At 54.4% G+C, this 16,161-nt stretch overlaps 1 protein-coding gene across 1 annotated transcript in view; it reads right to left on the minus strand.

Moving 5' to 3' along the window:
* Positions 1 to 16,161, minus strand: part of Egln1 (egl-9 family hypoxia inducible factor 1) — a 44,787-nt gene that overhangs the window by 8,773 nt on the left and 19,853 nt on the right. Inside the window, exon 2 of the mRNA XM_077105076.1 lies at positions 7 to 126. Within this exon, the coding sequence (XP_076961191.1) occupies positions 7 to 126 (120 nt within the window). The remainder of the gene's footprint in view (positions 1 to 6; positions 127 to 16,161) is intronic.

Below are 16,161 nucleotides of genomic sequence, written 5' to 3' on the forward strand. Positions count from 1 at the left end.
GCATACCTTGGCGTCCCAGTCTTTATTCAGATAGTATATGCACGTCACACATCTTCCATCTCCGTTTGGGTTATCAACGTGCCGCACGTAACCTGTCCCATTGCCGGGGTAACAAGCAACCATGGCCTGCAATAACGAAATGATTTAAAGTCCGTGATGAACAGAAGGGATATGAAACCCCTCCTCAGAAACAGCGGTTTCTGCCCAAGTCACACTCTCGACAGACTGGCCCCCGTCAAGAACGCAGGACAGCTGCACCATCGTGGACAGCACCCTTGTCCCACCATGGAGGTCACAAGCCAACACCCTGCTCAGAACAGCACAGGGCAGAGGGTTTTAGGGCCCCAAGTCCTGACCTTCCCACGTACTGAGGATCAAGGCCAGGCAAGCTGTCCTGCTCCTGGGGGTCCTCTCTGAGCTGCCCCAGGACACCGGTTCATCTAACAGATGGACCCTCCCAGAAACCCCGATGTTCTGGAGGGCACCAGTTGGGTGGGCACAATCCAGACTGTCAATTCCAAGTATCAGTCCACATAATGTCAGTGATTAAAAAAAGAATCCACTAATTCACCTGTGACTAACCCTCTTCAGATCATTAGACCATTTTTGGCTCCGTTTATAATACTACATACTGCAGAACCCAGTGGGGAGTTACACAGGATGAGGGAGAGACCCCAAACAGCACCCTCCAGGTGTGTGCATGAAAGTGGGTCGAAATTGATAGAAGTCATCTGAGAACAATTCCCAGGAATTTTCAGGAAAACAGAAAGATGCTCGAGGTGCCGGTTGCTCTTGAAAGCCCTTCTTCAGGTATTGGAGCAGATAGACCAGTGCAGAGCTTTTGAACCTTAAATTACTACCAGGACATTTAAGGCAAAGGATGCCGATTTTTAAAATTCACGCTCTGTTGCCCAGCTATAGCACCTTGGTGGCTACAACTCCGAGAATCCTTTGAAATCCCACTTCCTGGACCCCTGACCTACTGCTCTTCATTGACACCTGCTGACCACCCTACATCATGCCTCTGCTCCTCCTGACTCGGCTGGCAGCGCTGGGGAATGGCGGGGAACTGCACGAGGATGGCGGCCTCAGGAACACTGGAAAGCAGGAGCCTGTGCCATTCTCCATCACCAGCTGCCAGAGCCAGGCTCCCAGAGCAGACCAAAGACAAGGGCCAGAGGGCGCCAGAGGGACAGTGTGGCCGGCCTGGGCACCCTTGGCTGCCAAGACCAGGAGCCCAGACAGGAGGCCGAGACCTCTGTACAGCAATCTCCTCTGGGACCGTCGATTCAGGCCTCTGCCCGCCCCTCTTGCGGAGGAGGAAAGGAAAGTCCTCCCTCCACTCGGCACCTGTGTGCAGGACGCACACCGGGCACATGTGGAGAATGAAAGTCCTGCACTCAACCCAACCCTGGACTCTGCCTCTGGGTGGGTCCCTGAACACGTGAGGAAGCCAGACAATGGGAAGTGTCTCTCCGTAAAATGACAGGAGCCCAGCCTGGGCAGGGCAGCCGCAGGTGGTTAGAGAGGGCACCAGCCCATGGGCTAGAGGCCTAGGGCAAGCCAAGATGAGCACCGTGGAGTGCTCTGAAGCGTCCAGAGTCGGGGAGGAGCCACCAACCCCATAGACCAGGAGGACTATGGCAAACCCAGCATAACCTGCATGGTGCCAGCTGGGCCCGCTGCTCGCCAAGCGCCCTGTGTGGTTCACATGTGACAACTGAGGTGACACAGATGAGGCCAATGCTACCACCTTCAAGAACTCGAGGGCAGCCAGGGGGGAGGTCGTGAGCCAGCAGACATGTGGGTGCTGGAGGCTGGCGCTGAAGCCACGTGCCCAAACACCATGACTGCAGGCCAGCCAGCGCCAAGACCACGCGGGCCGCAGGTTCCATGAGAGGATGAAGGAGGCTAAGCCCAAGAGAATGGCCAAGAGGGTCTTCTGAGGGCAGAGACTGCAGGACTGCAAGGGATCCAGGTGGAGGGGTCAGGGGGACACCAGGCAGCTGTGAGTGGGCGGCACCCAAGGTGAGCATGTCCAGAAAGGCACCAGGACCTGGGAGCCAGGAGCTTCTCAGCAGTGATCAGGAGGAGCCCAGCACCCCAGAACACGTGTGCCAAGTGGGGACTGGGGCCACCCTGGGAAACAAGAGGCCAGGCGAGATCCTGTCTGACCGTCCACCACAGCAGGGTATAGCTGTTTCCTAAACCTAAACTCCAGGTGAGACTTTAAAAAGAAAAGACGCACGTCTCAGACTCGTAAAGTACGTCAAGTTCCCCAGTCCTTAAAGTACCTGGTACCTGTCTCTACACGTGCTTCTCAGAGTGGCCACCGCCACCATGTGTCCTTTACTCTGGGGTCACTGAGAACACGACATCAGCAGAGGGGATAGGGCACCACGGGACTGCATTTAACCTGCCAATTCCACCGACTTTCAATACCAGCCTAGGAAAGGCCATGCAGTGGCTTTGTCAAAGGACAGAGCAAGCACAGCGCAGCTTGGTGTCAGACGAGAAGCAGCACGGTTAATTCCCCGTGAGGTGCTGACGCCACAACCTTCATCTGCCACCTGGCAGGGACAAGCCTTGCCTTCCTCAGCCTCCCTTGGGGAAAACCTGTTCCAACCTGCAAGGCACACATGACAGGTCATCCCCTTGTGTGAGAACATGCAGGACGACGGCGCGTCCTCAAGACCAGAAACACCGCAGCTCTGCTTTGCACTCCAGGACCAAGGGAAGGAAGATCCGCCGGGCCGTCCCTCTGGGATCGCAGGCATTACTGCCCGCACTAAGGCGTCCATGGAAGGCTCTGCTGCTCCAGCTCTGGCTGGGGCTTCCCCCCTTTCTCAAGAGAATTATTTAAAAATAGAAACTGACAGCTAAGAGGACTACACTGTGGTCACCAAGCCACACCCACCCTGATTGAGGGGAAAGGGTCAGATGATCCTGCTCATACAGGCCGCCTAGGCACCAGTGCAGGGACCCTCCTCTCATGTCCTCATGGCTACCTTCGGGGGCAGGCACCAGGAATTTGCCCCATTCACAGATACCCAGAAGGACCTCTGCCAGGTTAAAGGGGCGGAGGTGGGACAGGGACACGAGCAGGAGTCCTCCCCAGCTCCTCAGAGGCCTGCATGGCTGGGTGGATTTCACAGCTGGGGTGGACCTCATGGCTGGGGTGGACCTTGCAGCAGGTGGGGTGGCCTCACAGCTGGGGTTGACCTCGTGGATGGGGTGGACCTCCAGGTTGGGTGGACCTCGCAGCTGGGGATGACCTCATGGTGGGGTGGACCTCACGGCTGGGGAGAATGGCAGCACAGCCAGCCTGGAAACAGGCAAGCCCAGGAAATCTCCACACCCACCAGCCACCAGCCAGAGGCCTACAGAAGTGGCTCCATGGGAGGAAGGTTCTCAGAAGAGCAGGACTGAGGCAAGTGGAATTTTCTGTAAGAGTCTTCCCACTTTAAAAGCGACTCTTTACTTGCTGGGTTTAGCTCAATCTCGTTCGGTAAAATATACAATCAAAAGTGTCACTGAAGTCATGTACTTGCTCCTGACTTTGGTTAGCACAGTGGGTGGGGCTCAGGAGGAGGGACAGGCCACTTGACTCCCTGTTTGCTAAGGAGCTACAACGCTATGAGCAGGAGGAGCACCACGACCACTGGACTCCTGAGCTGGGGTCGTGGAAGGAGGGAGGAGGGCAGGGGGAGCAGGTGTGGCTCTGGACCAGCCCCATCACAGGAGGAAGGCACAAGCAGGTCCCAGCTGGGATAGACCCACTGCAGGCTTCGCAGCAGAAGCAGAGGCGATGGCCAAGAGTGGGCCCGTAAGTGAAGGCTTAGAGGCCGGGAAACACGGAAGGTGCAGTGCCTGCTGACTGCCGCACACAGTCCTGGGGACGAAGGTGGAGTGTGGGTAGACTGCAGACAAGCCTCAAAGTGCCTTCACTTCATTTTTGATGGACTGAATCAGGGACTCTACCACTGGGATACATGCCCAGCCCTTTTTACTTGTAAGACAGGGTCTCACTAGGTGGCTGAGGCTGGCCTCGAACTTGCTAGGATGACAGGGCTAACCCTAAATGACCCGTTAAGGAGTATGTCATGTGTTCAATATAAACAAGGAATCCCTCATTTTTGGGGTAAGGGCAATATGATTAGAACTGTGCCTCAGAAACACAGCAGTGGCCCCTGAGATGGACGTGGGGAAGAGAAACAGGGAAAGACCAGGCGGAACAGAGCCAAGGAAAAAGACAGCCCTGGGAGGGTGGGGGGCCAGAGTGGAGCATGAGAAGAGCTTTAGCAGGTGGACAGGGGCAGCGGGTGTGCCTGGGTCCAGGCTGCAGGGGACACAGGTCTGGGTGGAAGGGCTCATCTGGGGACGCGGTTCCTCCGAAGGCAGTTGGGGATGCAAGTCTACAGCTCTGGGGCCCTGGCTGCAGATGTGGACTTGGGGGCCGTCTTCTGTGGCTGCCAGCGGTGGGGGAGGGGGAGGGCTAGGGCACAGGCCCGATTCTGAGTTGCTCCCTGAGGTCAAGAGCCCCCATCACAGCAATGTGGTGACCAAGTGGCCACGGCCAGTGTACCGTCACCAACTCCCACTGATGTTTGGCTGAGTCTTTGTCCACTGTGAACGAAGGACACAGAGGAGGTTTCCTCAGCCTTGCGACTGACGGTGGTTTGGGTCTACCCTCTGGAACGCCCCAAAGCCTCCCGACCACTGAACGCGGGTGGGAAGTCACAACACTCACCCACGTTCCTGGGGGCCACTCCTGTCCACTGGCTCTCAGCCAGGGCCACCGCTGCCTGCTGTTGTCAGCCCCAGACATTAAGCTTGATTCTTTAAGCTCGATATGATAAGTAAAAATTTGTCTTTTTAATGTTTTCATTACATCTTACATTTGCAAACAAAGAAAACCTTCTCACACTTCTCGGCCACCTAACTCTGGACTGCCCCGCTCCTGCCCATACCCGCTTTCTGTCAGCTGCTCATCCTTTCTCTACTCATATCTGAGAGTTCTTCTGTTCCCGGTCGCCACCAGATGACACAGTGACAGCGTCTGCATCCTTCCTGTGCTCCTGTGGCGTATTTTATTTATTTATTTATTTATTTGTTTGTTTATTTATTTATTTTAAAGAGAGAGAGAGAGACAGAGAATCTTAATATTTATTTTTTAGTTATCGGCGGACACAACATCTTTGTTTGTATGTGGTGCTGAGGATCGAACCCAGGCCGCATGCATGCCAGGCGAGCGCGCTACCACTTGAGTCACATCCCCAGCCCCTGTGGCGTATTTTAATATGAGGTACTTACTTAAGCAAGAAGGCACACAGCAACCCCCCCACTTTGGTTCATATAGTCAGTCAACACGCAAACACATGGCAGTCCCAGAGAGCTTCCAACCCACCTCACTGTGAGGAGGCCAGTGTCCTGCTGTCCCCAAGCCAGGGGTCTATGATGGGCAAGTGGAGGTTAGAAGTCCCTGCAGCTTCAGAAAGAGTGGTTTGCCCCGACGTCATCCCTGGCCTGGCTCCTACCAGAGCCCTGGTAGGCCACTCTTGAGTCTGCACCCAGACCTTGGGGTCCCTGATGGTTCTGTGGTTCATCCCCCACCAGGGAATTCTGCTGCCGGATCCCACTTGGAGTAAGCTGAATCCAAAGCCAGAGGGGCACCTCTGTCTTGAATAAACCTTCCAGGGAAGATGCACATCGAGGTCACACAAGACGCAGAGTAGGGAACCTCATCCAGCTGGAGAGCGCTGAGCAAGGCTGTTAAGAGTCTACTTGCTAACACAGGTCTGCACATGCGCCAGGCTCGGCGGGTTTGGCTTTCACGGTAACGCACTAAGAAGCTGGGCTGGAGAGATCAGGGCATGCATTTAGTGGGAGACCTGGGCATCAGCAGCAGCTCTGGGAAAGACCCAGAGGACAAGTGTCGCTGAGGCCAGTCACACAGGGAGACCAGGTGCAGACACCACAGTAGCTCCCTCCAAGACGCCCAAGAGCAAAGGCGTGATCACCTGTCACAGGAATGGTACCAGGAAAGACATTATAGAGAAAGTGACCAGCAAGCAGATCCGGAAATAAGTCTGCCAGAGCAGGTTAGACTCCAAGCAGAGGGAACAGGGTTTACACTGGGGGGTGGGTGCGGGGAACGGGGTGGGAGGCGGCGACACTGTATCCTGAGAGAAGTCCCAAATGAACATGGATGGCAGGAGAAGTGGGGAGGCAGCACTGGCTGAGGAGCCACCTCCTGGGCAGAGCAGAAATCTCTAACCTGCCAGAGGTTACCTGGGCTGCAGCTTGCAGCACAGAGACCCCCAGACTCTCCAGCTGGGCAGCACAGAGACCTCCAAACTCTCCACCTGGGCTGCAGCTACAGCACAGAGATCCCCAGACTCTCCACCTGCACTGCAGCTGCAGCACAAAGACCCCCAAATTCTCCACCTGGGCTGCAGCTTGCAGCACAGAGACTCCCAGACTCTCCACCTGGGCTGCAGCCTGCAGCACAGAGCCCCCCAGACGCTCCACCTTGAATCACAGGCCCCAAGTACAGAGTGAGGCCTGAAGCCTCTCCTTTTTACTCTCCACCCTGGTTGGCAAAGAGTTTGGGATTGTAATAAAAAAAAATCATATCTCAACTTCACAAATGTCACTCAGGCTACCTGTCAAGATGACATGGAACAAGAAGTTACTGATGAGTAAGCGAGGCTGGAGTGCACGGTGGGAATGGAGAGGGAGGATGGACTACAGCACAGGAAGATCTCAAAACCAGCCAGGCGTGGTGGCTCCCGAGGATAAAGCCAGCCTGGAGGACTCAGCAAGACCCTGTCTCAAAATAAAAAGTGAAAAGGGTGGTGGAGGGGTGCAGCTCAGTGGTAGGGCACAGCCTGGGCAGCTTAGCAAGACTCTAACTCAGAATAATGAATTAAAGGGGCTGGGGTCAGCTCAGTGGTAGAGCTTTCATGGATTCACTCCCCAGCAAGGCAAATCATCTGTCCCCCTCTCCCGACCCTCCCTCCCTCCTTTCCTCCCTCCATGAAGCGTGAGGCATCTGGGATGCGCTCAGTCCTTCAGCAGGTACCAACTGAACACCTACCACATGGGCAGCCCCATTCTGGATGTTGGGATATAATAATGACAGAAAGACAAAAAGGATCTGCCTCCAAGGAGCCCGCTCTAGCAGGAGAAGGGATACAAAGCCGGTAGGTATATAGTACAAGACGTCGTTAGAAGACAGTGTCATGAAGAGGTGGAGGGGACGCGATGCCGAGGGGCGGTGGGTTCCCAGGGCCAGGTGACCTGACCCCTGAGCAAGCCTGAAAGGGACAGAGGAGGAGTGTGCAGGGCGTAGGCTGGCTGGTGCAAGGGCCTGGAGGCACGGCACCTGGTGCTGCGAGGACAGGAGCTAGAGAGGAGGGGACAGCAGGAGACTTGAATAAGATGGGGAAGGGCCGGAGCGGAGATGGTAAGGGGGCAGTCACGCCAGGATTGAACAGTTCACCGTCCCCTGGGAGCTGCCCAGGGATATGGGCACTCACTCGGTCATCAGCTGAGTTGCCAGAGAGCCCAGCTCCAAGCCCAGTCATTTGAGACGTTGGATGACTGACTGCTCAGACCAGAGGTGCCAAGTGGCCAGACGCTTGTTCCCTTTTGAAGGCAGGATGAGCAGTATTTCCAGAAAGATTGGTAAGGGCATGAGACACAGGGTGGCCCCAAGCTTTTTGGCCAATGAAGAGAAGAGAGGGGGCGGCTGCATGGGGGCTGGAGCTTAGCATGAACTGTCAACAAGGTCACTGTGACTCCAGCACTCAGGAGCCAGCAGGGCTGATGCCAGCCTCAGCAAAAGCTAGACGCTAAACAACGCAGTGAGGTCTCATCTCTAAATAAAACACAGAATAGGGCTGGGGCTGGGGCTCAGTGCAGAGTGCTCGCCTAGCACGTGTGAGGTGCTAGGCTGGATCCTCAGCACCATGCAAAAATAAATGAATAAAAATACAGGTGTGTCCAGCTACAAGTACAAGAAAAACTAAAAAAAAAAAAAAAAAAAATAGGGCTGGGGATATGGCTCAGTGGCTGAGTGCTCCTGAGTTCAATCCCTGGTACCCCTCCAAAATAAAAAACAAAATGAGGGAACAAAGGTGCATGCCAGGCACAGCAGGAACTGCTCAGGGATGGGTGGCCCAGAGGACACGCATCCTGGCGGGCTGTGGTCTCAGGCACACAGGGCCGAGTCAACAGGACACAACTCAGGTGTGTGTCCTGGCTGACAAAACTGCTCCCCACTCCATGGAAGGCAATGTGGAGAGTAGCAGGAGGAAGAGAAACCGAGGACACGGTGGCCATCCTCGGCGCATCACCCCGACCACTGCTCCCCAGCTAAGTCACTCTGGGCCAGTTTCCCATCTCTCTTTGCTCCACTTCCCTTGCCCGGGAAGGGAAGACCACAGCAGGATGCCACTTGCAAAGCTAACACAGGGCTGGGGATATGGCTCAGTGGCTGAGTGCTCCTGAGTTCAATCCCTGGTACACCTGCTGACCTCCATCACTCCAACAGACTAGCACACAGGAAGTGCCGGTCATGGAGGCTGGTGCGTGGACAGTGCTGGTGCCAGCTGTGCCCGACAGCCAGAGACCTGGAGGAGCCATGTGCCTGGGGCACCTATCCATTGAAGGGTTAGCACGGGGGGCACAGTCAGGTGCTCCATGATCTTCACTCCTTTCTTCTTCCACAAACACCTGCGCCATCATGACTAGGAGCACCTACTATGTGCCAGGCACTGTGGCCAGTTTGGTCTTTTTTTTAGTTGTAGTTGGACACAACACCTTTATTTATTTCCTTTTTTATGTGACCTTGAGCATGCTATGGGAGCGCTCTACCGCTAAGCCCAAGCCCCAGCCCCCAGTTTGGTCTTTATTATCCCATTCTGTCCCCACACTAGCTGCTGAAGAGGTCTACTCTATGTCCCTCCTTCCAGAAAGAAGGATGAGGGCCTTGGCGTGCTGAACAGTGGCCACAGGCTGGCAGATGTGAGCAGGCCTGAGGACTCCCCGCCCGGCTATGGCCCCTGTTCTAAGTGGCGTTTCCTGTCTCTGTTTCTTTGTGGCTAGGCATGTGCCCAGTGAAATGCGTCCCAGTTGACGCCACTCATCAAGGGCTGCTGGGATCCCATGAAAGAACTGGCTGCCCTCAGCCCTGCACAAGCCCCTTGAAGAAGGGGCGACCATCTCAGAGACAGGAAGTTCATCCTGCTCTGCCCGAACTCCAGGTGACCAGGACTCAGACCAAATCCCAGGCTCAGTCCTCATCCCTGGAGCCAGGGACCTGACCCACGACCTTCCTGCCCAGCCCAGGACTGCTTTCCACCAGGCAGGGGGAGCACACTGGGAGCCGGGCAGCTTTCACACTGGGAGGCCCAGAAGGTCCCACCCAACCAAGTGACAGGAACTTGCAGGCGAAACCCCAGGATGCCTGACTCCAGTCCTACATTGCTTCCTGCAAATAACAAATCAGGGGCTTCACAGAGGAGGACAAGAAATGTAAGTGGAACCGCAGAGTAAGAAAGTGTGCAGCCCAAAGTACCCAGCACATGCTGACCTCCATCACTCCCACACTGATGGAGGTCAGCAAGTCCAACACGTGTAAGGACCTACTGACCTCCATCACTCCAACACACACATGGAAGGACCTGCCCTCCACCACCTGCTGACCTCCATCACTCCCACACCCACGTGTAAAGACCTGCTGACCTCCATCACTCACACACCACATGTAAAGACCTGCTGACCTCCATCACTCCAACACCCACGTGGAAGGACCTACTGACCTCCATCATTCACACACCCACATGGAAGGACCTGCTGACCTCCATCACTCCCACACCCATGTGGAAGGACCTGCTGACCTCCGTCACTCCCACACCCATGTGGAAGGACCTGCTGACCTCCGTCACTCCCACACCCACGTGTAAGGACCTGCTGACCTCCATCACTCACACACCCACGTTTAAAGACCTGCTGACCTCCCTCACTCCAACACCCACGTGGAAGGACCTGCTGACCTACATCACTCACACACCACGTGTAAAGACCTGCTGACCTCCATCACTCCCATACCCACGTGGAAGGACCTGCTGACCTCCATCACTCCCACACCAAGTGTAAGGACCTGATGACCTCCGTCACTCCCACACCAAGTGTAAGGACCTGATGACCTCCATCACTCACACACCATGTGGAAGGACCTGCTGACCTCTGTCACTCCCACACCCACGTGGAAGGACCTGCTGACCTCCGTCACTCCCACACCCACGTGGAAGGACCTGCTGACCTCCCTCACTCCAACACCCACGTGGAAGGACCTGCTGACCTCCCTCACTCCAACACCCACGTGGAAGGACCTGCTGACCTCCATCACTCACACACCCATGTGGAAGGACCTGCTGACCTCCATCACTCACACACCCACGTTTAAAGACCTGCTGACCTCCATCACTCCAACACCCACGTGGAAGGACCTGCTGACCTCCCTCACTCCAACACCCACGTGGAAGGACCTGCTGACCTCCCTCACTCCAACACTCACGTGGAAGGACCTGCTGACCTCCATCACTCACACACCCATGTGGAAGGACCTGCTGACCTCCATCACTCACACACCCATGTGGAAGGACCTGCTGACCTCCATCACTCACACACCACGTGTAAAGACCTGCTGACCTCCATCACTCACACACCCACGTGGAAGGACCTGCTGACTTCCATCACTCACACACCCACATGAAAGGACCTGCTGACCTCCATCACTCACACACCCATGTGTAAGGACCCGCTGACCTCCATCACTCACACACCCACGTTTAAAGACCTGCTGACCTCCATCACTCCAACACCCACATGGAAGGACCTGCTGACCTCCATCACTCCCACCACCCATGTGGAAGGACCTGCTGACCTCCATCACTCACACACCCACGTGTAAGGACCTGCTGACCTCCATCACTCACACACCCACGTGTAAGGACCTGCTGACCTCCATCACTCACACACCATGTGGAAGGACCTGCTGACCTCCATCACTCCCACCACCCATGTGGAAGGACCTGCTGACCTCCATCACTCACACACCCACGTGTAAGGACCTGCTGACCTCCATCACTCACACACCCACGTGTAAGGACCTGCTGACCTCCATCACTCACACACCATGTGGAAGGACCCGCTGACCTCCATCACTCACACACCCACGTGGAAGGACCTGCTGACCTCCATCACTCCCACCACCCATGTGGAAGGACCTGCTGACCTCCATCACTCACACACCCACGTGTAAGGACCTGCTGACCTCCATCACTCACACACCCACGTGTAAGGACCTGCTGACCTCCATCACTCACACACCCACGTGTAAGGACCTGCTGACCTCCATCACTCACACACCCACGTGTAAGGACCTGCTGACCTCCATCACTCACACACCATGTGGAAGGACCTGCTGACCTCCATCACTCACACACCCACGTTTAAAGACCTGCTGACCTCCATCACTCCAACACCCACGTGGAAGGACCTGCTGACCTCCCTCACTCCAACACCCATGTGGAAGGACCTGCTGACCTCCCTCACTCCAACACTCACGTGGAAGGACCTGCTGACCTCCATCACTCACACACCCATGTGGAAGGACCTGCTGACCTCCATCACTCACACACCCATGTGGAAGGACCTGCTGACCTCCATCACTCACACACCATGTGGAAGGACCTGCTGACCTCCATCACTCCAAAACATGTATAAGGACCTGCTGACCTCCATCACACATACACCATGTATAAGGACCTGCTGACCTCCGTCACTCCCACACCCACGTGGAAGGACCTGCTGACCTCCATCACTCCCACACCAGGTAGAAGGATCTGCTGACCTACATCATTCACATACCACATGTAAGGATCTACTGACCTCCATCACACACACACACCACGTGGAAGGACCTGCTGACCTCCATCACTCCCATACCCATGTGTAAGAACCGGCTGACCTCCATCACTCCCACACCCACATGGAAGGACCTGCTGACCTCCATCACTCCAAAACACGTGTAAGGACCTGCTGACCTCCATCACTCCCACACCCACGTGGAAGGACCTGCTGACCTCCATCACTCACACACCCACGTGGAAGGACCTGCTGACCTCCATCACTCCAAAACACGTGTAAGGACCTGCTGACCTCCATCACTCCCACACCCACGTGGAAGGACCTGCTGACCTCCATCACTCCCACACCCACGTGGAAGGACCTGCTGACCTCCATCACTCACACACCATGTGGAAGGACCTGCTGACCTCCATCACTCCAACACCCACGTGGAAGGACCTGCTGACCTCCATCACTCACACACCCATGTGGAAGGACCTGCTGACCTCCATCACTCACACACCCACGTTTAAAGACCTGCTGACCTCCATCACTCCAACACCCACGTGGAAGGACCTGCTGACCTCCCTCACTCCAACACCCACGTGGAAGGACCTGCTGACCTCCCTCACTCCAACACTCACGTGGAAGGACCTGCTGACCTCCATCACTCACACACCCATGTGGAAGGACCTGCTGACCTCCATCACTCACACACCCACGTGGAAGGACCTGCTGACCTCCCTCACTCCAACACCCACGTGGAAGGACCTGCTGACCTCCCTCACTCCAACACCCACGTGGAAGGACCTGCTGACCTCCGTCACTCCCACACCATGTGGAAGGACCTGCTGACCTCCATCACTCCAAAACATGTATAAGGACCTGCTGACCTCCATCACACATACACCATGTATAAGGACCTGCTGACCTCCGTCACTCCCACACCCACGTGGAAGGACCTGCTGACTCCATCACTCCCACACCAGGTAGAAGGATCTGCTGACCTACATCATTCACATACCACATGTAAGGATCTACTGACCTCCATCACACACACACCATGTGGAAGGACCTGCTGACCTCCATCACTCACACACCCACGTGGAAGGACCTGCTGACCTCCATCACTCCCACACCCATGTGTAAGAACCGGCTGACCTCCATCACTCCCACACCCACATGGAAGGACCTGCTGACCTCCATCACTCCAAAACACGTGTAAGGACCTGCTGACCTCCATCACTCCCACACCCACGTGGAAGGACCTGCTGACCTCCATCACTCACACACCCACGTGGAAGGACCTGCTGACCTCCATCACTCCCACACCCACATGGAAGGACCTGCTGACCTCCATCACTCCCACACCCACATGGAAGGACCTGCTGACCTCCATCACTCCCACACCCACGTGGAAGGACCTGCTGACCTCCATCACTCACACACCCACGTGGAAGGACCTGCTGACCTCCATCACTCCCACACCCATGTGGAAGGACCTGCTGACCTCCATCACACATACACCATGTATAAGGACCTGCTGACCTCCGTCACTCCCACACCCACGTTTAAAGACCTGCTGACCTCCATCACTCACACACCATGTGGAAGGACCTGCTGACCTCCATCACACATACACCATGTATAAGGACCTGCTGACCTCCGTCACTCCCACACCCACGTGGAAGGACCTGCTGACCTCCATCACTCCAAAACACGTGTAAGGACCTGCTGACCTCCATCACACACACACCACATATAAGGTCCTGCTGACCTCCATCACTCACACACCCACATGTAAGCACCTGCTGACCTCCATCACTCACACACCACGTGGAAGGACCTGCTGACCTCCATCACTCACACACCCACGTTTAGTCCCCTGAACATGGTGTCACTATTAGATAGAAAAGGACACAATAGGACATTATCTTTTCTGTGACTACTCAAATCTAATAAATAGGATAATCTTAGAATACAGTATTCTGATAATAAAATTCTTGAAAATCAGCTTTTTCAAAAAAGACAATATGAAAATATTGGATAAGATTTTGAAACAATTGTTACAAAGGTTTAACAATCAACACAAAAGTTTTCATACTCTCTGGAGATATACTAAAAATGAACTTTCAAGGGCTGGGTAGCTCAGTGATACAACATTGGCCTGGCCCCAAGCACCACAAAAAAGAAGCAAGCCCACTAAAGTTTACCCTTCAAGGATGGCATAAGAAGCTTCTAGGGCTGGGCTGGGCTCCGTGCAGAGCGCTTGCCTGGCATGTGTAAGACCCTGTGTTTGATCCTCATCACCACACAAAAATAAATAAATAAAATAAAGGTATTGTGTCCAACTACAATTAAAAAAAAATTCTTTAAAAAAATAACAATGACTACATAACTTTAAAAAAGTTTTAAAAATAAAATTTTAGGGGGGCTGGGTTGTGGCTTAGTGGTAGAGTGCTCACCTAGCACATGTGAGGCCCTGGGTTCGATCCTCAGCACCACATAAAATAAAATAAAGATATTGTGTCCATCTACAACTAAAAAAATAAAATAAAAAAATGTTTTTAAAAAAATTTAGGGCTATGTATTTTTTTAAAAAGCCACTTAGGTTAAAATATAAAGCAGAAAATTTTTGAAAAGAGAAAAAACAATTTAATTTTAAAAATAAGTAATTTCCACTATAAGATAACACTTAATGCATATGTCTTTCAACAATACTAACACTCACTGAGATGCCACATGAAACTAACGATGGCCCAGTGACTGGCTGCCTCCACTGAGTCGCTATCCTCTCCAGTGGTACAGCTAAGGTAGGCACAACAGCGAGAACAGGGTAGCCAGAGCAGCGGCAGAGCAGAGCTCAGAGCGACACCACTTGTCACCTGTACTGGGGCAGGACCATCCAGGAGCACGCGTGGACACAATTCCAGCTCAGCCTGTCATCCCAGCGGCTCCGGAGGCTGAGGAAGCAGGATCCTGAGTTTCAAAGCCAGACTGGGCAACTTAGCGAGGGCCTAAGAAACTCAGTGAGACCCTGTCTCTAAATAAAGTACCTTTTAAAAGGGGACTGGGAGTATGGCTCAGTGGTTAAGCTCCCCTGGTTAAGCACCCCAGAACCAAAAAAAAAAAAAAAAAAACCCACACTTCTTTAAGTGTCTATGCTGACCTGTGGCGTACCTACGGTCTATGCTCACCCAACAGTACCCTTACTGAAGAGCATGTGCTCAAAGTCTGCACTTACCTGTAATCTACACTTAACCTGCAGTCTGCGCTTACCCACAGCCCATGTGTACCGAGCACTGTCCTCTCACCCAACAGCGTATGCTTCAAGGGCTGTGTGAAGACACAGCAGAAGACATGTACTATCTCTCCCAGTCAGCCCTGGGCTCTCTGCTGACGGCCACCCCACCCAGGGGTGGTCAGCAGCTTTTGTCTCCCCAGGATCCACTGCTTCCAGTCTCCCTCCATGAGCCTTGTTTCCCTGGGGATCCCTGGCCATGGTCCTCAGCCCTCATACCAGTGAGGCCTACTCTCTACCCTCCAGGGGGCATGTGGCCCAAGCCTGCTCAGGGCCGCTCAGCACTGGCTACAGCCAGTCAGCACAATGGGCTGGTGCAGGACTTCTGCAGAACCCCCTGAAGAGGGGCTCCCTTTCTTGGTGCATGTCCAGGAGGTGACAGCAAAACCAGGAGGCGTCCTGCTGTCCTTTAAATAGAACTTGCAAGACACAGCTCATTAGAAAAGTGGAGTGCCCCAGTTGATGATGAGTCAGAGCCCCTGGTTGATCAAACCTTCTGACAGCTGGAACCCAGGGCTGCAGTTATGGACACATTTCCTTCCTGGTTTGCACAGGCTGGGACTCTCGGTTTTGTTTTGGCCATTCCCATCTGAGAAAATCGAGCACCTCTGGTATCAGTTGGCACCCAGAAGCTGGTGGTTCAGGACACGGCACAGCTCAAGATGAGGGCGTGCACCTGACTCAGAGAGATCTAGTTCCTAATCCTGGTTCTAGCAACAACTGGCTACGTGACTGGGCATCTGCCCAAACCTACTTCCTCCTCTGTGGCCTGGTTTGATGCCCACCTCAAAGAGCTGATGAGTGGATGGGACAATGTGTCCACACAGCCTGCTCTTCTGCCTGCCAACAAAAGGACATTTGGCCAGCTACACTGTGACCACAACACTGATTCCCAAACCAGCCTTCACGCCTGGCCTCTGGGATCCATACCTGTATTTCAC

This window comes from Callospermophilus lateralis, chromosome 13, assembly GCF_048772815.1.
Source record: "Callospermophilus lateralis isolate mCalLat2 chromosome 13, mCalLat2.hap1, whole genome shotgun sequence".
Lineage (NCBI taxonomy): Eukaryota > Metazoa > Chordata > Mammalia > Rodentia > Sciuridae > Callospermophilus > Callospermophilus lateralis.